The 27,179-nt window shown below is 41.0% G+C and overlaps 3 protein-coding genes across 8 annotated transcripts; 1 reads left to right on the forward strand and 2 right to left on the reverse strand.

The window, feature by feature from the left end:
• Nucleotides 1-8: 8 nt before the first annotated feature.
• vrk3 (VRK serine/threonine kinase 3) lies at nucleotides 9-4,868 on the reverse strand. Of its 5 annotated transcripts, none has more exons than XM_028401890.1 (15): nucleotides 4,628-4,868; nucleotides 3,815-4,020; nucleotides 3,581-3,703; nucleotides 3,322-3,459; nucleotides 3,096-3,242; nucleotides 2,878-3,024; nucleotides 2,584-2,627; nucleotides 2,392-2,458; nucleotides 2,206-2,290; nucleotides 2,028-2,130; nucleotides 1,863-1,955; nucleotides 1,653-1,785; nucleotides 1,428-1,545; nucleotides 1,292-1,350; nucleotides 9-1,199 (listed from the first exon to the last, which is right to left on the reverse strand). In XM_028401890.1, the coding sequence occupies exons 2-15, from the start codon at nucleotides 4,017-4,019 to the stop codon at nucleotides 1,063-1,065; spliced, it is 1,599 nt and encodes a 532-aa protein (XP_028257691.1). In that variant the 5' UTR covers nucleotide 4,020; nucleotides 4,628-4,868; the 3' UTR covers nucleotides 9-1,062. The 5 variants fall into 5 exon arrangements, with proteins under 5 accessions (XP_028257691.1, XP_028257688.1, XP_028257692.1 ...); XM_028401887.1 differs by having other exon boundaries at nucleotides 3,581-3,730; XM_028401891.1 differs by having other exon boundaries at nucleotides 3,821-4,020; nucleotides 4,628-4,867.
• A 1,127-nt stretch (nucleotides 4,869-5,995) lies between these two features.
• Nucleotides 5,996-12,576, reverse strand: rab27a (RAB27A, member RAS oncogene family). The gene is made up of 6 exons (XM_028402035.1): nucleotides 12,353-12,576; nucleotides 7,882-8,050; nucleotides 7,130-7,215; nucleotides 6,947-7,050; nucleotides 6,737-6,860; nucleotides 5,996-6,415 (listed from the first exon to the last, which is right to left on the reverse strand). The coding sequence occupies exons 2-6, from the start codon at nucleotides 8,032-8,034 to the stop codon at nucleotides 6,220-6,222; spliced, it is 663 nt and encodes a 220-aa protein (XP_028257836.1). The 5' UTR covers nucleotides 8,035-8,050; nucleotides 12,353-12,576; the 3' UTR covers nucleotides 5,996-6,219.
• Nucleotides 12,577-16,603: 4,027 nt separating this feature from the next.
• On the forward strand, nucleotides 16,604-26,750 carry kif7 (kinesin family member 7). 2 transcript variants are annotated; one of them, XM_028402603.1, is made up of 20 exons: nucleotides 16,604-16,681; nucleotides 20,052-20,434; nucleotides 20,561-20,758; nucleotides 20,872-21,271; nucleotides 21,350-21,697; nucleotides 21,835-22,027; nucleotides 22,097-22,258; nucleotides 22,359-22,517; nucleotides 22,693-22,826; nucleotides 22,947-23,068; nucleotides 23,236-23,376; nucleotides 23,465-23,670; nucleotides 23,769-23,966; nucleotides 24,164-24,289; nucleotides 24,413-24,589; nucleotides 24,669-24,884; nucleotides 24,987-25,193; nucleotides 25,311-25,509; nucleotides 25,606-25,767; nucleotides 26,069-26,750. In XM_028402603.1, exons 2-20 carry the CDS (start codon nucleotides 20,104-20,106, stop codon nucleotides 26,458-26,460), a joined length of 4,071 nt encoding a protein of 1,356 aa, XP_028258404.1. In that variant the 5' UTR covers nucleotides 16,604-16,681; nucleotides 20,052-20,103; the 3' UTR covers nucleotides 26,461-26,750. The 2 variants fall into 2 exon arrangements, with proteins under 2 accessions (XP_028258404.1, XP_028258406.1); XM_028402605.1 differs by having other exon boundaries at nucleotides 22,184-22,258.
• The last annotated feature ends 429 nt before the right edge of the window (nucleotides 26,751-27,179 follow it).

The raw sequence follows: 27,179 nt of genomic DNA on the forward strand, positions 1-27,179 counted from the left end.
AAGACGTGTTTATTCTGAAAATGATTTTATTTAAAAAACATTCCTGAGATCATAAATAACTGAGTGTTTCTGGTGCTCTCTGACTGAAAATTAAATGTCAAAGTACACTAAGGCACTGCTTTTAGAAATGTAGACATTTTATTTGTGTTAATCCACACCTGTGATTAAGAGGTAAACTGGTGTCAACAAGAGAAAAAAAGGAAATGTGTTATCAGTACTGATCTGGGTGCACAGTCACAGAAAAAACAAACAATCCATTAACAACAAGCAACCAGTGAAAATACCTAAAACCAGACTAAAAACACTGCAACAACAAACACCTAATCTGCATTTTTTTTTAAATGAAAACTAGTAACTTTCTCTTATTCACAGAAAAGCATAAATCTGAGAAACATCGACAGCACAGTGAAGGTTTAAAATGACGACCTGGGACACTGCTTATAGTGCATCAAAACATCACAGATAAAAAAAACATGTTAAAAAAAATCTTCCAATCATCTTCTTTTTTTCAGTCTCTGCAAATGAAACCGTAAATATGATTGAACATACTCATCAAGCTCTGACACAGTTCCATATTCCCATTAGCCACAGTGTTATTTTCTCTGTGGATGAGATGTGCCTCGCACTGACAAAGAAGGGAATAATTATCTACATCACATTTAATTATGAGTGCAGGTTCGCAGCAATCAATCAGCACTGATGTGCATTATACACACCAAACACTGAACATTAGACCAGTAACATTAGATCATCCTGTGCGGATCAGAACATCACTGTAAACGGTTGAATATGTCTAAATTTATAGACATTTATATTTTGTTAAAATGAGACATCTACACAGCTGGCAGTGCAGAGATGAGTTAGACCCCCTCAAACCACCTCTTTAACAAGATGAAGGAGCTAAGCGATGATGATGATGCCATGGAGCATTCTTTGGAGATCCAAGATAACTTCTACAAAGAAGAATCTGTGCACCGCATAGGAGGGGACTTCTACCTTATATGTTGCTGACCTGGTGGATGTGAATCTTCAGTGTTTGTTTCAGCAGTGGTGCCTCCTCACCTAAAAACTGATGGGTTGATCCGGAGACCCTCCGAGCTTCAGCAAAGCAGCACTGAGTCCGGCCTTCAGTGCAGAGTAGTCGGGCTGCTCAGAGTACTGCAGAGCCATCGCTGCAGTCAGGTACATTTGAAACGCATCTGCACCATGAAACACACAGAGTTATATTCTGCTTCACAGTGTGCAGTCACACCATGGTTATAGGTTACACAGAAGAAACATTTACACTCACTGGAAACTTTCTTCTTTATAAAGCAGTGGCTCAGCAGCGCTCTGACATCCTCATTGTACCTACATTAACAACTTCTTTAGTCATTTGTGTTTTCCTTGTGAGTTTTAGGTGTGTGGGAGGACGCTAATAGACTTACCTCTGTTTCTGTGTGGCTACCTGCTCTGGCTGTGTGAGTTCAGTCCATGGCAGCGTTCCTGTGTGCCAGTGCAGCATGCAGTAACCCAGAGACTGCAGGTCACTGCGGCGAGACGGCGCTGAAAGACAACACACATTTACCCAGACACATCAAAACAATCACAATCCTGTTTTGATCCGCTTCACCAGAGGAAACCTGTCTCATTAGGCGAAGCTTGTGACACACCTGCTCCTTTGTGAGCATCCAGGCTGATGAAGTCTATGGTGCCCTCATGTGGCGTTCTGCTGGCTTCACGGTACTCTACATGCTGGCCTCCTGGACAGTACCTGAAGGCGTGACAGTATCCTACAAGGTGTATCTAAGCACACACATAGATGTAAAGCATGGTCAGGATAAAACTCCTCTCAGCTGTGGACACAGACATAATGATCCTACCTGTGCTTTCTGTCCTGGTACAATGTAAACGTTCTCTGCATTAATATCTGCATGGACGTACTCGTTCGCATGGATATACTGCAGCACATCTAACTGCAAAGAGAAACAAACGTTACAGCGTGCACTCACAGGGTGAGTCCCAGGTTATGAGGTGAGAGCACCTACAATTCTACAGGCCAGCTGAAGGACAACTTTCTCAGACAGAGGCTCATCATTCTTCTCAATGAGGGAGTGGAGAGACTGGCCCATGTTGGGGAAAATCAGAAACCTAGAAAACAATATGTCTAAATTAATGAGAAATACTTTCTAATATTGTGTAAACATTCACAGACAAACTTCACACCTGTATGAATCTGCATGAAGACCAAAGCCAACACAGGAAGGAATCCCCAGGAAATCCATTTTGTTTTGTTTGATCCATTTGTCCACTAAACAAAACAACCACGAGAAAGCAAGCAGCAGAACGTCTCCCTTTAATACATCGTGTGTTGTTGTTCTGCTTCAAAAATAACATGAATGAATCCCTCACCAGACGCAGGTTTAGCAGCTCTCTGCAAGAAGTTTTGCTCATTGAAGATTCTTCCATCTTTAGCTCCCTAAGAGAACAAAACATAAAGTAAACTTTATTAACTCTACGCAGAAATTCAATTAAGAAACACTAGTTACAGGAAATAGAGAACTAGAACCAATGAGTAACGTCCTGTGTTGTGTTGTCACTTACAAGTTTGAGAATGTGAGTTGAATCTTTGACATTAGGACGTGAAACTGAAAAGAACAGAACAGTATTATGATTATAGAAAAGCTGTTTTTATTTGTTTTGTCACATAAACTAATTTATTGTTACATCCTGCTGGGGTCACCTGCAGTTTGATCAGCTACATGACAACTGTTTTCTTATTGTGAAGCAACAATAGAAAATTAATTAAAGGCACACAAGGAAACAAAGAAAAAAAGCTTTGATAGGAGTCACAACTAAACAAATATTCTTTCCACCGAATCACATACAGATTCTTACCTTCATACATGAGCTCTGTGGTGCTCTGGATGAGCAGTTTTATCAGCTTCCACTTCTTGCCCGTTGTGTCCGTCAGCTCCTCGCCCTCCTGCAGTGGCTCCACTGTAGGCGCATGCTTTGCCTTCTTAGCTTTGTTTTTTCCTGTTGCTGCACATTCATACAGACATTACAAATGATTGAATTACACAAGTGATGATGACTGTGTAACATCTTGTTACCTTTGAAAGGAGACCTGCGGATTGGTGAGGAGACAGTCTCAGAAGAACCATCTACTGTCAATTCCTCTGTGATACCACTTGGTTTATTACTCTTTCCTTCTTCAGTCTGCTTCTTGGAAGGACTGGTGCATTTTGTCTTTCCTCTGCCTACACACAGTTCCATCAACATTAAACACTGATGAGAGAAAATCTTGTAACACTGTATGAATGAATATATAAAACAGACCATCTTTCAGCTCACCGGCTCGAGGTGATTTAGCAGCAGGAGACGAGGAAGACTCTAGTGTTGGCTTCACCTCTATGTCCTGTTTAAGGGCGACTGTGTGCTGCTTTGGTGGAGACACCTGCCTCCCGACACTGTTATCTGTTGATGTACATTATGGCACTTTTAATTTCAGGAATAATGGCACATTGTTCATGTTGTCTCTCTTCTTATTTTTGTTGTATCACTTTAGGTGACACTGCTAGAACACAACTTGAAATACCTTGAATCTTGCCAGGATGTGTGGAGGGCACCACTGATGACGTGGCATCCTGGATGTTGAATTTAACTTCCCTGTCCAAACGAAGAGAATTACGGGTCTTTCGCAGGGCAGGACGAGGTAAAACTGTAGTTGAAGTGACAGTTGAATGGGCTGAAGAAAAAGGGAATTTATGCTTCTAAAATATTTAGAACAACACATTCTAGATTTTTAATAGAACACTTCCGAAACATTCACCTTTACCTCCAGAGAGTTCACTACTAGTGCTTGATGCCAGGCTTGCTTTAACTACAGATGCTGCTGCTTCATCTCTTGTGGACAGAGACAGACTTAAAGGTGCAGATTCCTCGGTTGGACAGGGAAGCTTTTCCCCACATGATGGACAAAATTTGAAATCAGGCTGCAGCTTTGTCCCACACTGGGGGCAGAAATGGAAAGGCATTCTGGAAGAGGGAAAAAACACACACAGACGCACACACTTAAATGTCTTTTACCACCATGTTTGTTTGTCTCTAGACAGACGAACATGACGTTCATTTATTTAAATTCACAGACTGTGTACACAGTGATCGTGTGAACGTTTGAGTTTGTTTACTGGTGCCCATGATTCATCATGTGTGCGAATTTCAACCATGTCAACCCCTAGACTCCAACTTTATCACACTATACACAGCTCTGATATATCCTGTCCTAAATGAGATCATGAACTAGCTAGCCTCTAGCCATTAGCACCCTGTTAGCAAAAACACAAATAAATGTGTAAAAGCCAAGTTAAAACATAACACTACAGCTAAAGAATGAACCATTTAACCCTAGTTTAATTTCACCTTTTCCACTTCAAAAACAAATCAAAGAATTGACCAAACAATTAGCGTTAGCCAGTTTACACTGAGGGGAAACTTTATTTATGAACACTGCAAGTGTAGCAAGGCGGAGGACTCGTCTTGTTAGCGAGTTTAACTTTTAGTTCTTATAAAAACCGGTGCCAAACACAAACTGAACAGCAGCCCATTGAAAATAACGACATTCAAAGTACTGTATCTCAGATACCTTCTCAATTACCCCTCCTGTTTTGGTTAGTTTCGCTTAGCGCTGCCTGCTTCGTCTTCTTCTGCTTCTTCTTCGCCGGATAAAGTATCCTACATTTCAAGCTGTGCAAGAGGAGTGCTTCCCCCTGCAGGACTTCCGGACAGTTACAGTCTCATGCAGAAGAAAAGTTTGACCAACTCCCATCTAAAGTGGCATTTTCCCAGAACTTAGGATATAATCATGTTTTATAATTAAAATGAATTTGTCTAAACCATCTTAAATAAACACACAGGTTGAAAATGTTCTATTTGTTTTGCCATTCAGTGCTGTGTTTCACACATAACAATAATGCCGAAAAACAATCTAAGTATCAAAGGCCCATTATTAATGCTGCAAGAATTATTTTGACAAAATAAGATTTTGTTTCAAGGAATACATAAATACAAATGTTTATTTTTTAACATCATTTACATATTTTGCATGTCAAAGCGTGGCACACTGACAATTGACAATATAACCTATCAGTTTAATGTTGCTAAAATAATCAATTTATTTAGTGGCTCATTTTCAAATTTGTGAAGTGAAAGTGTGAGAGAATATATTTATGTGTCCCACTACATTACAATGTGATACAAATGTGGATTTCTAAATAAAACTGTAAACGGTTAAATCAGTGTTTTATGTGTTATTAATTCAACCAGCCAAGACGACATTTCGGCTTATCTGTTTTTCTAAAATAAATCTCCTGCATAGTGGTTTGTCTCTGTATGAGTCATGAAATTGCTTAATTCTTTTCTACATCTGAAACACCATCTCCTCTGAAGCATCACAATGTCTTCGTGCACTGAAGAGTGCTTACACTTTAGATTAAAATGTAAATCTGAGTGACAAATTCAGCCCATACACTGAAAATGTGCACAAAAGCTTGTTTATATATTTTTTTTCCATCTGTCTTACATACCAGGGTAAAATACCTGAATTAATAGGGTTCCTGAGTTACTGCCCTGACTTTATTTTTGTGTTTTATTATGATTGTCAAACTATTGAAAACTAGTTTTAGTAATTATTGACCAACCACAGATGTAGAACTAAAACTGGATGAGAGAAAAATGTAAAGAAAAAAAGAGTGTTAACCTTTGACCCACATTTCCACCAGCTGAGGCTGCAGAGTTCAGCAGGACATTCATTAATATATATCTTATATTCAGTAAATAAACAGTCACCCTAAGGCTCCTTAAGCTACAACTACAACCAGCTTCTCTAATATACAGCAGTATATATCGCACTTTTCTGTGGACGGAGGTTTTAACCTGAAAATATGAACAGCAATATTAAACTAATTCTCTAAACTGGACATTTAAGAAATAAATATCTCACACTCAACATGAATCAGTTATTCAAAAGACTCATATTCATTCCAATGAAATGCCAAAACTCATAAGGCATTCAACTATACTGACAAACAACGCATGTCAGTCCCACTGATTTGTGGAGCAAAGGGCACAAACATCGAATACAATGTACAAACTCCCACTTCGTCATACATGGACATATTCATCTTTTTCCAAAAAGATGAATATGTTGTGATTTTAAGATGTGTGATTTAAATGCTCCTAACATGCACATTTGCCTCTGTCAGATTGCTCTGAGAGGTCTGGGTTGGTGGGTCCGTTGGCTCGGACTGTCCCATCTGGGATCCAGGACTTGTCAACACATCGCTCCATCCTCTTCATGATAAGATCCAGCAGGACGTCCACCGCCTGGTTAACGTTCTGCCCGCTTGCTGCACTTGTCTCAAAGTATGGGATTCTGCATGGAAATAGGTCATGGTAGACATGTAAACATGTAGTTTATAATAAATGTCATGTTATCCTACAACCTTCAGTTATGCTCTGCTATAAGCTGATTCTGTTAAAGGCATTTAAACGCTTCATCTATATCTGTGTTTTAGTAAAGGTGTGTCTAATGGGGCCAGAGCAGGATATTTTACACATGTGCACAAATATTTGTTTTTCGAGGAGGACCAATTTAGGCTGACATTCTCCTGCAGGCTTTAGCAAACAATGTAGCCACTGCCTTCTTGGCAAACGTTTGAGGGAGAGGTTCAGTGCACAGATGGATCAGACATACCCATATTTCTCTGCCAGCTCCCGGGCCTCAGCCTCGCTGACTGCTCTCTCATCTGCCAGGTCACATTTGTTACCACACAGAACGACGTCTGGATTTTCACAGTAGGCGTGAATCTGTAACTGACCTTGAAAGACACATTTAACAATTTAGACTTATTTTAACTCTTAAAATCTTTACCTGTGATATAACAGGGTACACAAGGACACATACTCATCCAGTTTCTGACATTCAGGAAACTTTGCTCGTTTGTGAGGTCGAACAACAGGAGGAAACCCATTGCATCTCTAAAGAAGGCAGTTGTCAAACTTCGAAACCTGAAATCAGTCAGAAAAAAACACTAAGAAACTGATGAGGTCTGAGGAGGTTCATAAAGCACTAGACAACTTTGTGTACCTCTCCTGTCCTGCAGTGTCCCACAGCTGCATATGAATCTTCTGTCCTCTGCCTGAAGAGCCATCTGGAGCTGTTGATTTGTATATCTGACACAAACAGAAACAGGTCCGGTGAAATACTTAGCTCATATGCTATCCTGGATGTGTTGTGTTGTAGAAACATCTATAGCATGTGAACGAGTGCAGTTCACAACTAAGTACTACAGTAAAAGGACACACTGCCTCAATTGCAAGAAATATACTGGTTCTCTATAAGTGTGGCATTAAAAGCTATTCTTTAAGTAACTCATTCAATACAAAAAACTTTTTATATAACTACTACTTCCTCAGAAATAACTGAAACACATCTACTAGTAGAAGAGTGACCATGAGCCAAGCACAGCCAAGATAAATGGGTTATTCAGCCATCAGGTTATATTCTCAGAGCTAGAGGACAGCAGTGGTAAATGAAGAATAGAGTAAACACAAATGCTGCACAGCTGTTTGCCAATGGTATGTAGTGTTTATTCTTAAGGAGGGTGCTGCTTGCTGTTCACCAACATTAGTCATTCCTCAGATTTCTGTTGCAACATCCATCAACAGTCTTTGGTGTAAGAGTATTACTTCAGTAATGCATTTAAGCCCCTAATCAGACGGCCATAAATGCTTGCAGTACACATGGTGTTACATCACAAGAGTGTAAAATCCTCACTAAATGAAGGAAATCCCAGCTTCTCCAGAGGTGGTTTGAGAGAAGGAAGCATACTAACTTACCACTCTTTTTTCTCTGAAGTCTATCCCAACAGTAGTGATGAACTTGGAGTTAAACTTGCCATCTGTGTACTGGTATAGGAAACTTGTTTTTCCCACACCAGAGTCACCAAGGGCTAGGAATTTGATGAGGTAATCGTAGTCCCCATCAGACATAGTGAGTCCTTAATTTCTGCAATACATAAACAACTCAGTCAACCAGCAGTCGGTATATTTTATCTAGTTAATTACGGCACATACACAGTTAATAAACTGTTATGTCAAAGCTAAACATGCTTTATTCAGTCTTCAGGGATGTTTTGACTGCAGGAATTGCTGGCCTGCTCCAGGCTGGTCTTCACTGTGTTGTCAAGCAGTTTCACTTGCAGGATCAAGTATATGTATCATCTATCTTTCCGCCTACCAGAATTCTCCTTTAGGAGTGCTTTCAGGGCAGTTTATTGCAAAAAACTACTCCAGGGCAGGTATTTGTGTGCAGTTAAATAAAAGTGTTTTCAAACACTGTCCAAAACTCTCATCATGCTCTAACTTAATGGAACACTGCCTGCCATGTGTGTAGCTGGACGCCATTTCCATATTTATTACTAAAATGCTAAATGAAATGCTGATGACAAACACTGGCAACTAACACTAAAGCCTGACACTCAGGGCTTCTTTACCAGCAGTGCAGTAGATTAGTTTCCAGGCTTTTTGACCAGGTTGGTGCCAGTCAGGCCTGACAACATCAGCAGTATTATGAGTGGGTGTGTACCACAACTGTGAAAACAAACAAGCAAATGCAGAATTCCAGAAGAAGGCTTTACTCGAAGCCAAACTTGCTGTAGAGTTGGACAAGACCAGGTCTGGCTGTGGAATGGGTTAAAGTTGCTGGAGTGTGATTAATTCTGTGGTTCTCAAATAGGGCATGTGAGCAAATAAAAACCAAATGGAGATATACTGTGATATTTCAACCTATATATTTAAGTTCTAATTAAAATTAATAAACTAATATAATGTAATATAGTGTAATATAATGTTTCTTTACAGAATTAACCTCTTCATTCATCAAACATTTATACAAACAACTGCTAAAAAAACTCATCTGTCAGTTGTGGGTTTTCTGACGTAAAGTTCTATGAGAACATCAATACCGTTTCACTTTAGATGTCAAGAGAAAAAACATGCTGGATACTTCAACACTATTAAGTGAGACATCCAGACGTAGATCTGCAGAGTTGATGGCTGTGTGGGCTAATGTGTGTAACGTAAGATCTGTTTCATCTTGCTGACACAGTGACAGGAAGCATTTTAAATTCCTCCGTCCCTCTGCTGTGAGACACACACAACAAGAGAGCCTTTAGTATCTCTGCAGCCTGAATGTAGCTTCTGAATGGGAGAAGCACATTATATTGTAACTGTAATTGGCGATGTAACACTCATTTTTAATGGTTGACTACTTTTGGTCAAAACAGTCAGAAGAAAGCACAGCTGTATCATATGACCCCTACGTAGAAAAACATTCAGACAAGTCTTACATTCTTTCACTGTATCCCACACTGACCCTTTCATCTGAAGCCATAAGCGGCTTACAGTCTCGTGCAAAACCAAGATCCACGAAAAATGCACTGCTGGAAGCAGCTATACAAGCACTGATGTGACCTCAAATGGTGAGATAAAAGCCTGAGAATGACATCAAAATTCCTACTGATGGATCTGTTTTAATCAGGTAGGGTAAAAGTACCTAAATTTAAAAGTGTTATTTACAACTTTAACAGCCACTATTACTTTCCTTCAGGGCTGCTAGATGCCTTGAAGACAGCTCATGCTGGTTTATTAGCCTCAGTTATTAAATCATGAAACTGTTATTTTGTTGCCAACTATCAAGAAAAGCATGTCATCAACCATATTTAATTTAATAAAATTTAAGTACTATAATAGAAAGCCAGAGAACATATAACAGCAATAACCAAACAGCACTGAGCCCAGAGGTGTGCTTGTCTACAGCTACTATTATTATTACTGTGCTGGAGATAAACTTGTGTTTATGGATGTCGTTAATAACTCTGATGAGTATGCAGAATTTTGGATGCAACCCTAAATAATTTAGAATTACTCAACACAGAAGTGGACTGATGCCAGTCCACTCAGAGCCCTGACCTAAATCCCCAAGAGCACCTACAGGATGCCAGAGAAAACAAACCAGTGTGGATGAAGTGAAAGCTCTGCTGAAACACAGAGGACCATTTCACCACAGCTGTTACAGAAAAGTGTTGATTACAGAGACACATCTAATAAAAACAAGTGTATTCTTAAATGTAGGCCCTAATAAATGTCAAAACACTCCTGGAGTCCTGCTGAACATGTAACATGGTATGAAATCAGAGCAAGTGGAAAATGTGCTTGCAGCCATGACAGGTTAAAATGTTCAGCAAATTGTGCTGGTTTTCCAACTGACTGACATCATTGTTTAAAACCCTGACACAATTCGTGAGTCAGTGTATGATTTCTGCTTGGGTAAAAACAGGTCACAGTAGAGATAGTCAAGAAAAACCACACTGCAGATTGTGTCAGCAAATTTCTGCAGACTTATCGGGCTCATCAGACATTTCCTTATTGAGTCCCGCTGATATAAAAATGGTACAGTTCTACAAAAATGCATGCATGTTAATTAAGTGTATAATAAGCATATAATTTAATTTATGTCAGAACTTTATACATTATGTGCAGAACATGGTCCTAATAAATCTAAAGCTGCAGGGCTCTAGGTCACACTACACTTCCCAGTGCTATAGCAGCTGTGAAAAGGAAGCGAACTGATGGCACAGTATGATCTTCTGTTGCATTAGGCAAGAAAACCCTGAGTGCAATAAACAGACAGAACAGGAACTTCTTTCCTTGTTAATACTTCATATAAGCCTTTCTAAATCAACACTGTCCTAACCTGCCCTCCAACAACTGGATGCAGACCAGCTGGTCCATATCATGCTGTGTTCATGTCATAAAGGTGGAAAAAAGCTGAAGATAACACCAACCTTAACCTTAATGTGTGTTGTTCTGAGGTCTGCCAATTACAGTTTTAATATATTCACTTTCCTTAATTACCTCTTAGTCCGTTGACAGTCTCATGTTTCCCACAACCTTTTCAACAGACAACAAGCAAGTCCTTGTCCAACTACATTAGGGTGTCACATAATACTAGAGTCCATTTCAGTGTAAAAGCCTTACAAGCACCATCTTCTCAGTATGGTGCTTGTTTTAACTAATTAATCAACAACAGAACTATTTAATCTGATGACAGAAGGACAGCATGAAAATATAATCCACCCAACACCCACTGTCTTCATTTCACAATTTCTGAGTAAGTTCCCCGACACACTTGTCTTTTGAAAGGCCGGCTATACAGATGTGGTTAACAAAACCTAATAATGAAGCCTCTTTGTAGCTATTTTGAGTTTTCACTGCATTTATAGTCTGTGCATTTACAGTATGGTGGTTACATAGACCACTGACAGGTAGGCATTAGATCCTCTGATGATTAAATTATCACTGACCCTCTATTTTAGTGGAATAAACACAGAAAATCTTTGCCAGTGTTGAGCCTGTGCTTCTACTGTAAATAATTCTATTCTTGGGTTACCTATACAAGTTGTAAATAAATTGTTTCTCTATTGTGACCCAGATGCAAATGTTCCTACAAGTCAATGTATATAAAGATGAGGAAATTCTGAGCTTGGCATTTTCCTCTGTGGGGGAAACGGGCCGTGTGGCTGTGCCTGCCAAGCAAACAAAACGCAGCTTTAATCATTTGTCAGGGATAAAGTGGAAGACCCACCCTGGGCAGCTGTCCAACACGGAGGCGCGGCTCCATGGGAAAATCCGGATATTTAAGTGCCATGAACTTCAGCTTAAATGGTCTTGATACAAAATGGTGATATCTTTGTCTGTCTTTGAAACTTCTGAGGAGCAACAAGTCATTAAAATAGCCCGAGTGATAATTTATCAACAGCAGTAAGAGGCCCATTGTCATGCCGAGACACAAACAAAATCGATTAACCGAAACAAAATCTAATGATCCTCAGCTGGCCCTCATGTGGTGTTACTGGAGGATCACCTCTTGGAAAAGTTGTAATCACTCTTTTTTACTCATTATGGATCCTGTCACTAACAAAGATGTCAGCTTCCTAGCTTCTTTTAACAGACATGCAGGCTACCAACGTGTTAGCAGGTCTGAACAGCGCGATAAATATCTCTCTCAGAATGTATCAGTCATTGAGCAAGTGTGGGGAAAGCTAACAGCTCTGAGCAGAGGATAAAGCAGGTGATAAAATGTTTTCCCTCGCCAGCGCGCTCTCAGCGTGTGAGGGTGACTCTGACAAGCAGCTGCTGGCTGGTGCTGGAGCAAATAACAGAGTGCGCTGAGCAGCTAAAAGTTTTCAGCCTCTAGCTAACTCCTGACAGATGCTACAGGCTGACATTTCCTGAGCAGGCTACTCACCAGCCGCGGGGCGTTGCTGCTGCTGCTGCTGCTGCTGGGTTGGGGTTCAGTTTTTTTTTTTTTTTAAGTATCTGAAATGACTCCTGAAGACTTTAAGACCGCTGAACAGATGAGGATTTTACTTTCTCCGTCGCCACGGGCCCATTAGTTGACATGAGAGCAGCAGCATGAACTCTGAGCACCACCTTCACTGTTTGATCGACGAGGCGCTCGTGAGAAACAGCTCCTCCCCACGGAGCTCGCGGCTACTGTGTAGCAACAACTGTAAAGGAAGCGGCGGTTAGAGCACGCGGGCACTGCCATTACTACACTGTTTACACTCACAGTATAAAAAAACTTTATTGTTCCACATGTGTCTGACAGCTGGTCAGCAGGGACAGACTGGTCAGGTACGGTTTTTAATTGATAACATGCTTCAGTAAAACACTAAAAGGTAACACATGGAAAATCAAACAATAACATAAAACAGGGGGACAGCACTATATTTTCTATTAACGTATTGATAGTTTGCTTTAAAAAGAAAAACAGCAGCCCAAACTTCAACATTTTTTGATTAAAATCAATGAAAACCATAAACGAATAATTTGATTGATGCAGAGCAAACTTTACTTCTGTTTCTCTTCTGGGACGATCTAAAACCACTTAACTGTTTCAGATCATCAAACAAATGTGACTACAGGAAACACAAAATTCAGTTTCTAGATTATTATCAAAGGGGAAAAATCCAAACCTGCATGGCCCTGTGTGAAAAAAATAGCTATTGTTTTTACCTACATTGCACCCTAATTTGCAGGAAGGATTTTAAGTATGATCACCCAAAACAGGATTCAGAACTTGGTTATTCTCATTAATCAGACAAATATTTTAAATCCTCCTGGGTTGAAGTAGTAAATCTTTATTTCAGTTGGTTGGTGTCCCATATGTGCAGGGCTGTTGTGTTTTGCAGGGGTGTCATTATAAGGTTGACCATCGGGGGAAAGAGTTCAACAAATCCTGCAGGAAGAGGTCTGGAAGTTCGGAGAGGAGACCTGGAAGAGAATCATGGTGCCATGCTTCAACACGTTTAGAGCTGACAAGACCAGAATTAAAAGAGGAGTTCTACCTTTGGTAGCTGTGCATGTAAACTCACCTACAACATCAAAGAACTCTGACAAGGACTCAGCACGCATGAGTTCATCCTGGAAGGCCCTGAGCACGGTTCATGTGTCTCTATGATGAAAACATTAGCATATTATCACTCAAACATGTTTTTTTAGGAAAACTGTGGTCAATAATAAATTGCTTTCTATAAATGTTTGCATGTTATTAAAGAGGAAAACTGAAATATCACATTGACATAAGCATTCAGACCCTTTGCAACAACACTTACAATGTGGCTCAGGTGCCTCTCGTTTCTCTTGATTGCTGCTAAGATGTTTCTGCACCTTGACTGGAGTCCAGCTGTGGCAAATTAAATTGATTGGACATGACTTGGAGGTGACAACACATATCAGAGCAAAGGCCATCAGGTCAAAAGAACTGCCTGCAGAGGTCACACATAGTTACAATGCAGCGATCTGGGGAAGGCTACAAAAATATCTGCTGCACTGAAGAGTCCCAAGACCACAGTGGCTTCCATAATCCCCAAATGGAAGAAGTCTGGGCAATCGGGACCTTATTAAAAGCTGGTTACCTATAGTCTAACATCTAGGTGATTCCAATGGCAGTTTAATTGGTCAGGAGTCTGTTCCTGACCGCCACCCCGCTCCAGTGTTAAGCCGACTGTGCCTACATTTGCTTTAGCTGAAACTAATAGTCGCTAACATTTAGCTACTCTCTGTAACAGGCTGCTGTGTAACAAGGCTGGATCTTACACATATGCCTACAGTGTGCAGTAAAAGTCCATCCAAGAGTTTCTGAGTGTTATTGTTATCCGTAAAACACAACACAATGCTGAGCCGCTTCACCACCCGAAGGTTACAATAGCAAAACTGAGCACTCAGATTGAGAAAGGGCCTTAGAGAGGTGACCAAGAACCCAATGGCCACTCTGAGTGAGCTCCAGAGATCCACTGTAGAGATGGGACAAAGTTCCAGAGGAGCTGATCTGGGCTTCAGACTTGGCCAGATAAAAGGTTCAACTTCTAACCTGACAATGACCTTAAACCCTATTCAACTTCTCTGGAGACACCTAGAAATGTCTGTCCACCGACGGCCCCCATCCAACCTGACCAAGCTTCAGGATTTGTGAAGGATGGCAGAATATTCAGGTGTGCAAAGCTTGTGTGGTGAAGGCTCGAGGCTGTGATTCTTGCCAAATCTGCTTCAACTAAATACAAAGTCTGAGTATTTATGTCATTCTGATATTTCAGTTTTTCCTTTTCTTTTCAACAAAAAAGTGAAGGCAGTCTGAATACTTTCTGAATGGACTGTATGGGCGTAAACTGCACTGAAAATAATCTCTGGTTTACACTTATATATTACTATATTAATCTGATGTGTGGGACAGGGCGCTCTCTTTCTTCTCAGTGAAGAAGGCCCTCATTTTTCACAATGGCTACATGAAATCCTCCAGAGAAGCCATGAGGCTGTTCCCCTCAGCTGCTGAGGATGTGGCACCGCTGTGCTGGCAGTAATAATGGAACAAGATGAGGACAGCAGAAAACAAAAAGTTAGACTAAACTAAAAGTTATTTTTATAACTTTTAGTCCTTTTAGTGTTTTAATGTATGCTCAGCATGTTCACTTTAGTTCATCCGATGTTTTATGTAGTTTTCTTAACAATTAGGGGTTTCAGACATATAGCAGCCATATTATTTACACAAATATCTCCCTCTAGTGGTTCCAACAAAACCAGACCTTGACACAACATGTGTGATGTCCCTTTATTCATATGTCAGATAATCAAAGCTACATTTAAGGCTAATTACTTCCACTCAACCGGAAGCATGGTCTCATAACGGGCCTTATTCAGAGGAGTGTGTTCATGACGTTTGTACAGCAGCATCATCTTGAGCACTTTTCTAGGCTCAATGATGCTCGTCCATCACTGTCCCCCTGCTGGGCTGGAGGCAGGTGCTGTCGATCTAGTGCAAAGGTCTCTCTGAGTTATCAAGGGTCACAGCTACAATGAGCTGATGTAATCTGACTGTGGGTTATATCTCCCTTAGTGAAACACCATATATTATTTTATTTTTCAAAAATAAATGTGATACATTTTTGAAAATGCATCACCTGTAATGCTGTCAAACAGAGCTGTAAATACCTTTATGAACTTTAACCTAAGAATTAAAAAGATAGTAAAAAGAACTAAAATATAAAATAAAAGAAGTCCTTAAAATACGCAGGCCACCAATGTTAATTTGTAATAACTAAATAAGGGGAAGTGTGCGGGCTGTGTGTGCAGGAATGTGCAGAATCTGTGCAGATGTTTACAGTGATTCAGGGGAGCTGATACCACCACCTTATTGTTGTCTAATCAAAATCTAATTGATTAGACAACATTTTAAGTTACATAAGTTACTATGAGTTGAGCTGATTCAATAATACTGCTAGTTACATCAATGTGATGCTATACTGAAGTTAAAACAAGGTTTAAGTTGTGCTAACTTGAATAAATTGTTTGCCAATTCTATTTTGTTCACACTGAGGTCATGATTTAAGACTCTTCTTAATCTGAACGAATTCTATATTTGTATCTATAAGAAGGAGCAAGAGCCAACTAAACAAATGTCATAAAAAAAGACATTTCCAGGCGAGTCCTTTCATTCACAAGAATTTTTTGGAATATTCCTCCCTGTGTAGATCTGTTAATATGGCACTTTGAGCTGCTACACGTAATTTCCAGCTGGATCACCAGGACACTGTTGTACATGTGGTAATAACACCATATTGGATTTTGGATTTTTTTCACAGAGTAATGCATAAGGTCAATTGACGATTGTTAAATTGGAGAGTTTTTGGAGATAGCCCCCTGCTGGACAACGACGGTATTGTACACATTGGCCTGATTCCTCAGCCCCGGAGGTTGCAAGTGGGAGTAGACGTTTGCTGTTGTTGGACAGAATCACCTTTGCTGCCTAAATATAAAGTTAAAGTTAAGAGACTTGTACTTAAATGTCAGCTCAAGCAAATGAAGTAATCTGTTAATCTTGGAAGAGCGATGGCCGTTGTATTACTGTGAATATTTGTGTCTCTTTCTGTTGACCGCTCTCAGCCATGATGCTGCCTGTAGAGCAGACAGTGAAACTTCGGGGCTCCTCCTCCAGACTGCCCCTCAGCTTCCATTCTCCCAAAAAAACTCCAGTATTATCCCGAATTCAATCCATGGTGTGACTTCTGCTGCATGTTTAGTAAGTTGTATAAACTTTTAGCGGCTAAGTGAGCTTACAGACTCAGTGCAGGCTGTCGAGCATTCGTGATCTGTTGCGGGAATGTGTGGTAGCACTTTGTTATCCACTCGGATCCTCTCGATTCTGATTTTGTTGTTCGGACTGCTGCTGGCTAACTTTAGCTTAGCAGACGTTAACCTGGTAAACAAGAACCATAACAGCTGTGTAAAGTTTTGAGAAGTTGTGTGACGAACCAGGAGCATGGGAAAAAGACAACAGTCGATAATATGTAATATATAACGATAGCGGTTCTTTACCTGTTTACTTTGTTAAAGTTAAACAATAGCTTGCTAACGGTACATGGCTAACCTGGTCAGATAACAGCGTGTGTATCTAGTTTAGAAGTTAGCTTTTTTACACTCATCAGCTAGCTTATACACACAAAGTATATTTAATGATAGAAAGCTCCTAAAGTGTTATTTGTTATGTCTGCTGGTAAAAGTAACGTTGGCAAGTTTCCTCTTCAGGTTGAAATTCAGTACTGAGATAATGCATCAACTATCTTTAGATATAATTACATCCTTAATCCAGTTTTAGCAAACAAGATCAGCTTAATATACCGAGTTATTGTAAAAGTGAGTAGGGACTTAAACAAATGCATACTGGTAGTTTACCATGAGACTGTCACATCTGGAGGTCGTTGGCAAACTCATCCTTTTTATATTATTGTGAAATTTTACTTAACCCTTATGCACTGTTCGGGACATTTTTGTCCTCTGAGAGTAATTTTTCTGTTTATTTTGGCCATAGCTGTGTCAATATGTGAGCAAATTGAATCATTTTTGCCCAACAAGCTTAATTTTACATACATTTTGTTAATATGATTTAAAAAATTTTCTTAGGTCAATAATGCACTGTGGGCAAATTTTACCCCTTTTCGTGTTGTGCGGGACAAAAACATCCTTTAACTTTAACAGTTTTAAAAATATATCAGATAAATCTTTTCTTCAAATCTTTTTGCATAGACCTTTTAATTAACTTCAGTTCTGATCAAAAGTAGTAAAAAAGTAATTTTCCCCCAGGATTTTAACCGTTTAATCGCCAATTTTACAAGGGGTGGTGCTGAAAATTGGGAAAAAAAACACACAAAATGGCTCATTTTTAATAGAAAAGGTGAATGTGGACTGGATTTTTTTAACCTATATTACAGTCTTGGTCATGTCAAACATCAGTAACAACATTGGCTTTATTGCATTATTAGTTTTTGCACAGCACTGGATTTTCATTTTTTCTCCCTTACGTGTTGTTCGTGGCCATTTTTGTCCCATAGACTTCCATTATAACCACATTTTTTGACTGCACAGCCATGGCACTACATAATCATGCATTCTTGATTGTTGGTGGTTTATCCTGTTGGTAAAAAAAAATCACAAATTTTACCTCCTACCAACAGGGTAAACCACCAACAATCAAGAATGCATGCATGATTATGTAGTGCCCTGGCTGTGCAGTCAAAAAATGTGGTTCTAATTTTTTGTGTGTGTTTTTTTCCCATTTTCAGCTCCACCCCTTATGAAATTGGTGATTAAAGGGTTAAAATCCTGGGGGGAAATGATTTTTGTACTACTTTTGATTAGAACTGAAGTTAATTAAAAGGTCTATGCAAAAAATATTTATTTGATATATTTTTAAAACTGTTAAAGTTAAAGGACGTTTTTGTCCCGAACAACACGAAAGGGTAGTGTTTGCGAACGTTGCACAAGGGTTAAACGTTTGGAAAGGCAAGCTTTATAGGCTGAAAAACTAAAGCAGAGTTTATATATTTGCATTGTAATCCCCCCCCCCCAGTACTACCAATACTTTTGGACAGCTGGTGCTTGTTATTGTGTTGAGGTGATGCTTTGAGGTGCAGATTCATGAAGGTTACAACATTCCTCAAGCCTTTATGGTCGTTTTATTAATTCCACTTGTTTTCCTTATTTGTAGCTTTTTTTATAATCCAAAGATGAACATGCAAACATTTAGTAAGAGTAGGCTTGTGCAAATTCGTATCGTGTGCAATTAATCGACAGAAAAACTGTCATCGATTAATATTAGCCACTTAAAGATTATGGCGATAAGTGGCTCGTCATGATGACGCATTTTTATGTGCGACGTACTCTCATCACCCGAAAGCGCGCACATGTGAGCCCACAATAACAATAATGGAGGAAGGCAGTGGTATTCAGTTAAATGATGCGGAGCAGCACGTTCCTAACAGAGGTTCAACGTCTGTCACCATAAGCCGGAGCACGAAGAAAGCCGAAGAAAGCACAACGAGGCCACAACGCCGGCTACAGATGTGGTATATAATGCTGCGCATGCGTACGCGAGATATATGCAGGTGCAGAACTTTGGTTGTTGCCATAGTAACTGGATGTCGGCTCGTATTAAAAGAATGAACTCTGGCTGGAGAAGCTGCCTCCCGATCTTTATTTACGGACAAGATAGGAAAACATTACAACAGCGAAGCCTCCTTCAGCAGATATTGGAAAGAATTCCACTCAGCCCAGAATCCGCGATATGTTCAGTCATTGTGCTCCTTACGACCAAAGTAAGCGCTGGAAGGAAGTGACGCAGGTTGATTTGCACAGACATACATTTAAATGTGGAATTGTCCGGTTTGTTTGTTTGTAATGTTTTTTCTGCTACTGTTCTACAGTATGAGTGAAAACATGCACTAGTGTGGGACATATTCCACTCACAGGTTAATTTGCACAGACACATTTTTTTTAACTTGAAATAATCACTGATGTGACTTTTCTAAACCTTTTTGTCCTGTTTAATTTTATTGTTGATATGCACTGCTGTGACCTTAAGATAAGAACATTTGAAGGACAAAGTTACTTTAAATGTTTGCTTTATTATTATTTTGAAGCAGTTTGTGCATTGTGCATCTGTTATCAATAAATATTTCACACATGGCTGGTTGGTGCCTAATCACTACTTACCAGCTTAACCTGTTAGAATGAAGGAGTTAACTTGACTGATGATTTGTCGGTATCATTTTAGAACAATGTGGCGATTTAGAGTCAAAAACATGTAAGATAAGATAAGATAATCCTTTATTAGTCCCCCGCAGGGGAAACCACAGTGTTACAGCAGCGACAGCACAAGTGCAATTGTCATCAATTAATTACCAAATGAATCGTTATCGGCTAAATGCCACAATTAATCGTGATTAATTTTTTTGGCAATATTGCCCAACCCTAAGTGAAAGATGGTTTTATCTATATCAGTCATATTGGCTGTTAGTTTGTTGCATAATTATTGCTGTCATTCATGTTCTCACTAATTAACCTTTTCAGCCAAATGACAGGAAATGTTAACAAATGGTTACTGTTCCCTCCAGTGATGATCACCAAATAACCGCTGAACACTGAAGAGCTGTAACTGCAGAAGAAATGTCTCCCAAAGTGCCTGGTGGCCAAGGCAAAGGGGATTATTCTCCAGTGCAAGTAGCTGTTCGAGTCCGTCCCCTGCTGCCTAAAGAGCTTCTACACTGCCATGAGAGTTGTATCACCGTGGACGCTGAACTGCATCAACTTACTCTGGGCCACGACCGACACTTTGTCTGTGACTTCTTATTTGAAGAAACATCCTGTCAGGAGGAGGTTTATTCGGAGTCTGTCCAGCCCCTCATAGATGCCTTCTTTCAAGGTTTTAATGCTACAGTCTTTGCCTATGGGCAGACAGGCTCAGGCAAGACTTATACCATTGGAGAAGCTAACATTTGTAAGTTATTTATAATTATGGTTATGCTTATGTAATGGTGTCTTAACCACACACCACTATGGAAATAGTGCAAGTTTTTGTTACACAAGTATTATTGTACATGTACATATTATACTGTATTTTCAGGTGCCTTCAGAGATGAGGAGCAGGGCATAATACCCAGGGCTGTTGCAGATATCTTCAAGCTGCTAGATGAAAATGACCTCACAGATTTCTCTGTCCGACTGTCCTATCTGGAAATCTACAAAGAGGAATTCAAAGACTTATTAGAGGTGGAAACTGCCAGCAAGGACATCCACATTCGGGAGGATAAAGGCAACATTGGTACACAATAGTAGCTCTGTTTGTTTTTGTGGTGCTGCAAGAATGTTTTATGTCATGTCCTCATTTCAAGTTGTCTATGTTAATTGAAATCTTTTGCGTTTGTGACTTCACAGTTTTGTGTGGCGTAAAGGAGTGTGAGGTGGAGGGTCTGGATGAGGTGTTGAGTTTACTGGAGTCAGGAAACACAGCCAGGCACACTGGTGCAACTCAGATGAATCCAAACTCCAGCCGGTCACACACCATTTTTACTGTGTACATGGACCAGCGCCGAGGAAGCTCTCGCCTTTATGGGACTTCTACAAGTTCTGGTCCACAAGTGGTGTCTTCCAAGTTCCACTTTGTTGACTTGGCAGGCTCAGAGCGCATCTTAAAGACGGGTAACACTGGAGAGAGACTGAGGGAGAGCATCCAGATTAACAGCGGCCTTCTAGCTCTGGGAAATGTTATTGGGGCGCTGGGGGACCCTAAAAGAAAAGGCTCTCACATACCATACAGAGATTCTAAAATAACAAGGTGATTTTTTTTTTAAGCTAGTGCTTAGGCATGTTGATATGACGTTCATGTAACATTTATCATCCTTGTGTCAATTAGGATACTAAAAGACTCTTTGGGAGGAAATTCAAAAACGCTGATGATTGCCTGCATCAGCCCATCTTCCTCAGACTTTGATGAGAGTTTAAATACACTAAACTATGCCACAAGGGCCAGGAACATCCAGAATCGGGCCACAGTTAACTACAAGCGAGAACCAGATCGCGTGGAAGGGCTGGAGCAACAAATCAAGGCCCTTCGGAGAGCCCTTGAAAACCGCCAGCGTTCAGAGACTCGCATCATTTCTCATGCTGACCTAAACAGAAGGCCTCGGCCCGGAGAGGGGGAGGTCAGCAGACTGCAAGCCCAGAGTGCTCACTATAGGACTTGCACAGACACTGCTTACAGGTTAATGCAATGATAAATTCATTTACTGATTCAGTCTTCTCTCAACACCTTATTTTAATTATAACACTCATGGAGTGCCAATCTCTTGATTTTTTAGTGTTTCCTTCCTGAATTTCTATGTTGCTGATGTGTCTCAGGTTGTTGCGGGAGCTGCAGAGTGAAGGGGCACTGACTGCAGAACAGAGTCTGAGAGTGAAGGAGTGGCTTTGCTCAGTGGAGGAGGAACGAAGTGGGCTGACCACTGCCTCAGGACCAGACAGTGGTATTGAGAACAGCTTCACTGAAGACAGTGTAGCACTGAAAAGAGGAAGGCCCTGTGTAAGGAACCAGGTATGGCTCTTCCTCTAACAGCACTAAAGGTTTGTGATTTAGTATTCATGACTGTGACTTCTGATTCAGGATACATACGCTGTGGAGGAGAAGTGGAGCAATGACAGTGAAAAAGATGGAGAGAAAGAGGACACTATTGTGCATCTCCAATTACAGATCCAGCGGTTGGAGAGTGAGAACACAGACTTTTTAGCAGCTCTGGAGGATGCTATGGAGCAATACAAGCAGCAGGTTAGGCTGTGTTTTATGGTCCACCCAGTGAAATGAAGGTTTTTCAGTTGCAATGTGGCCTTAGATGATTTATTATTGTTTTGTTTTCCTTCTAACTTAGAGTGACAAGCTGCAGGAGCAACAGGATCTGATAGCAGACCTCCAGTGTCAGTTGTCAGCCCCTGGGCTGATGGCCCTGGGCCTTAACTTGAGATTGCGACCACACACTGCCCCTATGGGCTCCGTGCTGCACAGTCAGAATGGAGGCACATACAGACAGGTAACTAACCAGGAGGGCAGACGTTTTCTGTACGAGGTGCACATGTCCCTTTTAGATACAGAGATAGAGGAAGTTCATTTCATCACGGGATGTCATCCAGTTTCATCTTAGCAGATCCACAGAATGTGTTGTTGTTTGCTTGAGCGTGGATCTGTGTTTATGTGTGTAATTACAGGCCAGTCCTGTGGGCGCTCTATGCAATGGACCATGTGATGATCAAGACGGGAATTTTTACGAGGAGCAGGAAATTCCAGGAGGAGCAGAAATCTACCACAGCAATGATTCCTCCCTCAGCCAGGAGAAATCCAAGTATGATATCAAATTTACAACATGCTCTACTCAGGGCAAACTAATAATACATCGGACGTGTGGCTACTATTGCACCTGTGCCGAGTTTGTTATGAAGAATAATTGCTTTGATTCTTTTAGGCAGATCAACTTGACCTGGACAAAGCGGGATATGCTGTCAGGAGGATTAGCAGCTGGCGGCAAAGTGCCATTATCCCACCTGCCTGAGCTAGACCAGCACCCATGTTTAGCCAGAAAAGCTTGTAAGTGTAACAACATGCTTGCTCACATACTGTCTATCTAGACTTTGAATACCTGTGAGATAATCCTTTGCTGCCTGGCCAGAGTGGCCGTTGCCCTGAAGTTCTGTCTTGTTCTTCATTCTACCACCCTGTCAACTTCTTGTGTGCTCTTTCACATCTTTGTGCAGCCAATTCTAGCACTGGGGAAAGTCTGAAAAGCTTTGAAGGCGTTTCAGAGTGGGGATTTCTTCAGGCACAGCAAAAAATCAGGGAGCTGTCTGTCACCATCCGCATGAAGGAAGAACTCATCAAGGAGCTGGTCAAAACAGGTAGCATCTTTGTTTCTCTCCTTAGCTACATCTTCTCTAAACAGATGCTGACTTCTGTGTTTAAAAATGGTTTCATTTTCTTTTTCAGGTAAAGACGCTCAGGCCCTGAACAAGCAGTACAGCCATAAGATCACAGCTCTTGAGAGTGAAGCTGTGCAGGCTCGACAGGAGCTGCAGGAGGCCCAACGACAGCTACAGGATTTAGAGAGACAAGAGAGAGAGGTTAGCGCCACAGATAAGACCAGAGCACAGGAATGCCGCCGGAAGATTGCTGCTGCTCAGAGCAAAGTTCAGGTTTGATGTCACACATACATACTTTTTTGTGATTTTTTTTTTGTTTTATTTTAAACAAGACCTTTAAATTTCTGAAATTACGTCTGGTTAAACATTAGGTACTGAGTCAGCGTCAGAGGGACACTGCTCGTCTCGCCAACCTTCCTGTCCAGAGTGAACGTCGTGTTTTAGAGCTGGAGAGAAGTGTTCAGTCTATGAGACAACAGCAGGAGCAGCTGCAGAGACGACTGCGTCAGGAAAGTCAGCAGAAACGACGTCTAGAGACTGAAATGCAAAGAAGAACTCACAGAGTCAAGGTACGCCTTAGTTACTACAACTAATATACATTAAGTCAAACCATGCTGCTGTAGTTGCTGTTTTTGGTGGTTTTTTGCTGGTTGACCTGTCCTTGGAAGGGTCATGTTTGTCTTGAAGTTCCTCTTGAAGTCCAGTTGGCTTGGTTCGACCTTCTGTCCTGTAATTTCTTTTTGTCTTCTCTCCGACACCGTTGTAGGAGCTTGAAATAAAGAACGAGCAGCAGCAGAAGATCCTGAGGATAAAGACTGAGGAAATTGCAGCCTTCCAGAGGCAGCGACGCAGTGGCAGCAACGGCTCTGTTATCTCATTAGAAGAACAACAGGTGTGACAATAAGTGGTCAAACATGCAGTAGTGGTCTAATGGTTTGTTGCCAAGTTTGTTTTCACAAAAATGATAAAGAGTTTTCTAGTAAATTATATGTTTTGCGTGATTCCCTGTGAGCAGAAGATTGAGGAACAAAAGCGCTGGCTGGATGAAGAAATGGAGCGAGTTCTAGACCAGAGGAGAGGACTTGAAGATCTGGAGGGAGAGCTGACTAAAAGAGAAGAAATCTTGGCCAAGAAAGAAGCCTTGCTACAAGAACGCAGTGGACTGGAGACAAAGAGGCTTCGCTCTAGTCAGGTACTGGCAAAATGCAATTAATTCTGTTCAAACACACAAAAACTGGATAACATCACTTTTAAATTAATCTTTTCTCTAGGCTTTAAGTAAAGATTTGCTGACACTTACTGGGCGAATTGAGTCTCTTGAACAAGAGCTGAGTGAGAGAAATGGTCTCCTTCGCAGCAGCAGTGCTCAAGACTCCCAACAGATCCGCCAAGAGATCTCCAACCTCCGTCAAGAGAAAGATTCTCTGCTCAAACAGCGAGTTGAGCTTGATGACAAGCTGCGGCAGGGCAACTTGCTCTCACCTGAGGTCAGATATAAGTCTGTGCAGTCATGACTGCAAAATGTAACCTGTCCATGGCTGAATGTCTGTTCACATCCTAAATAAAGTGCATCTGTACATCTGTTTTAGGAGGAGCGAACCCTTTTCCAACTGGACGAAGCTATTGAGGCTCTGGATGCAGCTATTGAGTACAAGAATGAGGCCATCACTCAAAGACAGAGACAGCTGAGGGCTTCTGCCAGCATGCTCTCTCAGTGGGAGATGAACCTCATGGCCAAGCTCAGTTACCTGTCTGCTTCTGAGACCAGAGCGCTGCTGTGCAAGTATTTTGACAAGGTAACACATCATGTTCTTACATACAAGTTAACTAGATTATACTGTGGTGATTTAAACTTAACTAGCATTGCCCCCAGTCTGTATACTGAAGAAGCTTTGGTTTGACATTTTGTGCAGGTGGTGTCTCTTCGTGAGGAGGAGCGTAAGCTCCAGCTTGCCCTGGCTGAGTTGGAAATGCAGCTAGATGATCAGCAGCGGTTGGTGCAGTGGTTGGATAATGCTCTTGATCGTACACAGCTTGACACAGATCGCCGGCTTACACAGCAGCAGAAAGAACATGAGAGGAGTGTGCAGCTCCTACTGCAGCAGTGTCGGGGTGAGAGTTACACACAGACAAAGATGACACATTATCTCTCACTGAAAAGGTCTGATAGTAACCGGATACCTTATATGTTTCCTTTTATCCCAACAGAACAAATAGATGAAGGGCTGGCAGGAAGCCAGCGGCAGTATAAGGGATGGATCCATAACCTGAGCAAGGAGCTGAACCACTACAAGGCGGCTAATGTGGAACTAAGCAACAAATTGAGGGAGCTCGGTGCCTCAGCCAGTCAGCCAAAAGAGCATCCTAAAGGTAGATCATTTGTTGACTTTCATATTTATGATTATGACAATTGTGTGTTTAGGGCTGTAATACTTTAAGCCTTGCAATATAATACAGTAAGTCAGTCTTTTCTCTCTGCATCGCGCCATCATCATCAGATGCAACACCTTAAACATCTGTCTTAAAACATGCTTTCCTGCAGCTGCATCACTTGTGGTGGTCAATGGTTGTTGTTAAACTCTGATGTTTGAAGGACCCTTTCCATCATTGACTCCAATACTCCCTGTTAAAAAAGGTCCTGTTTTCTAACTGTTGTCGTGCTGTCTTTCAGTCATGCCATCTGATAAACTTACAAATGGCAGCAACATGGAAAAGCTGGCCCGCTGCCCTGAGGACAGTCCAGCAGGCAGGGGGACAAGTCAGCTCGACAGACCTTCCAAATCCAGGGAGGAAATGCGGGAGCTGGTTAACACCCCTCTCCCATCCACATGGAGACGTTCTTCACTCCCCACAGAGGAACCTGCTGTCATGGAGGACTTGTGGCTTCAGGCGGCTGGGGACATTCCTGGTAATCGTGTAGTTCAGACTGGTACGGGGCCCTGGGGTGTTACAACATCACTGCCGGTGGTTAAATCTCGTAGAGAGTCCCGTCGCTCCAGTCTCAACATTGGACCGCTGACCTCAAACAATGCATTAATTGATGTGAGGAAGAACCCAGTCTGACAACACATGTTCATTTAACTCGAGACAGACTTTGTGGTCTGTGGTTTTCAGTCTTTCATTTTTAAATTTTAATTTTTGTACATGATTATTAAGTTTTTTTTTTTAATGAACACCCACTGATTTATATACAAAGCACTTTTTACTAAGGTAAAGTTTATGTTCTCATTGTATAAAGATGTTAGGTTAAAGGGTCTCATTTGCATTTTTACAAAATGAGTTTCTCTGACAATCTGGTCATATAGTCTATTGACCTTCTGCAGCATTTTGTATTAAATTTTTTTTTCCTTTCATGCTCCTTTGGCTTGTGTTTTAATTTAAATGTGATGACAAGGTCTCACTTGTCATTTTCCAGTCATTTGATCATTCTACAGTTTGACTTCAAGTCACTGTTTCTCCATACATACCATCCCAGAAGTTTTTTCTCATTCTCTGTCATCTGTTGTATCACAGAAACATGTTTTGTTTTTGTAATATTAGGTTGATTTGTCCTTAAAGTCATGAACCCTTTTAAGCAGAGATGTGAGGGCATCCACCGCTGGGTGGCGCCAGGTAGTTGCTAACAGCTCTACTACATGTTGATGAAGATTCTCAGTCATCCAGGTCATAATATGTAGACAAAATTAAAGCAAGGCGTCTGGACTTGCAGAGTTTTTTTGAAGACCTTTCTCTGCTTGGATCCAAGCATATGACATCCTGCGGCACCCACCAGGAGCAGACGG

Source organism: Parambassis ranga, chromosome 3 (assembly GCF_900634625.1).
Source record: "Parambassis ranga chromosome 3, fParRan2.1, whole genome shotgun sequence".
NCBI classification, from domain to species: domain Eukaryota; kingdom Metazoa; phylum Chordata; class Actinopteri; family Ambassidae; genus Parambassis; species Parambassis ranga.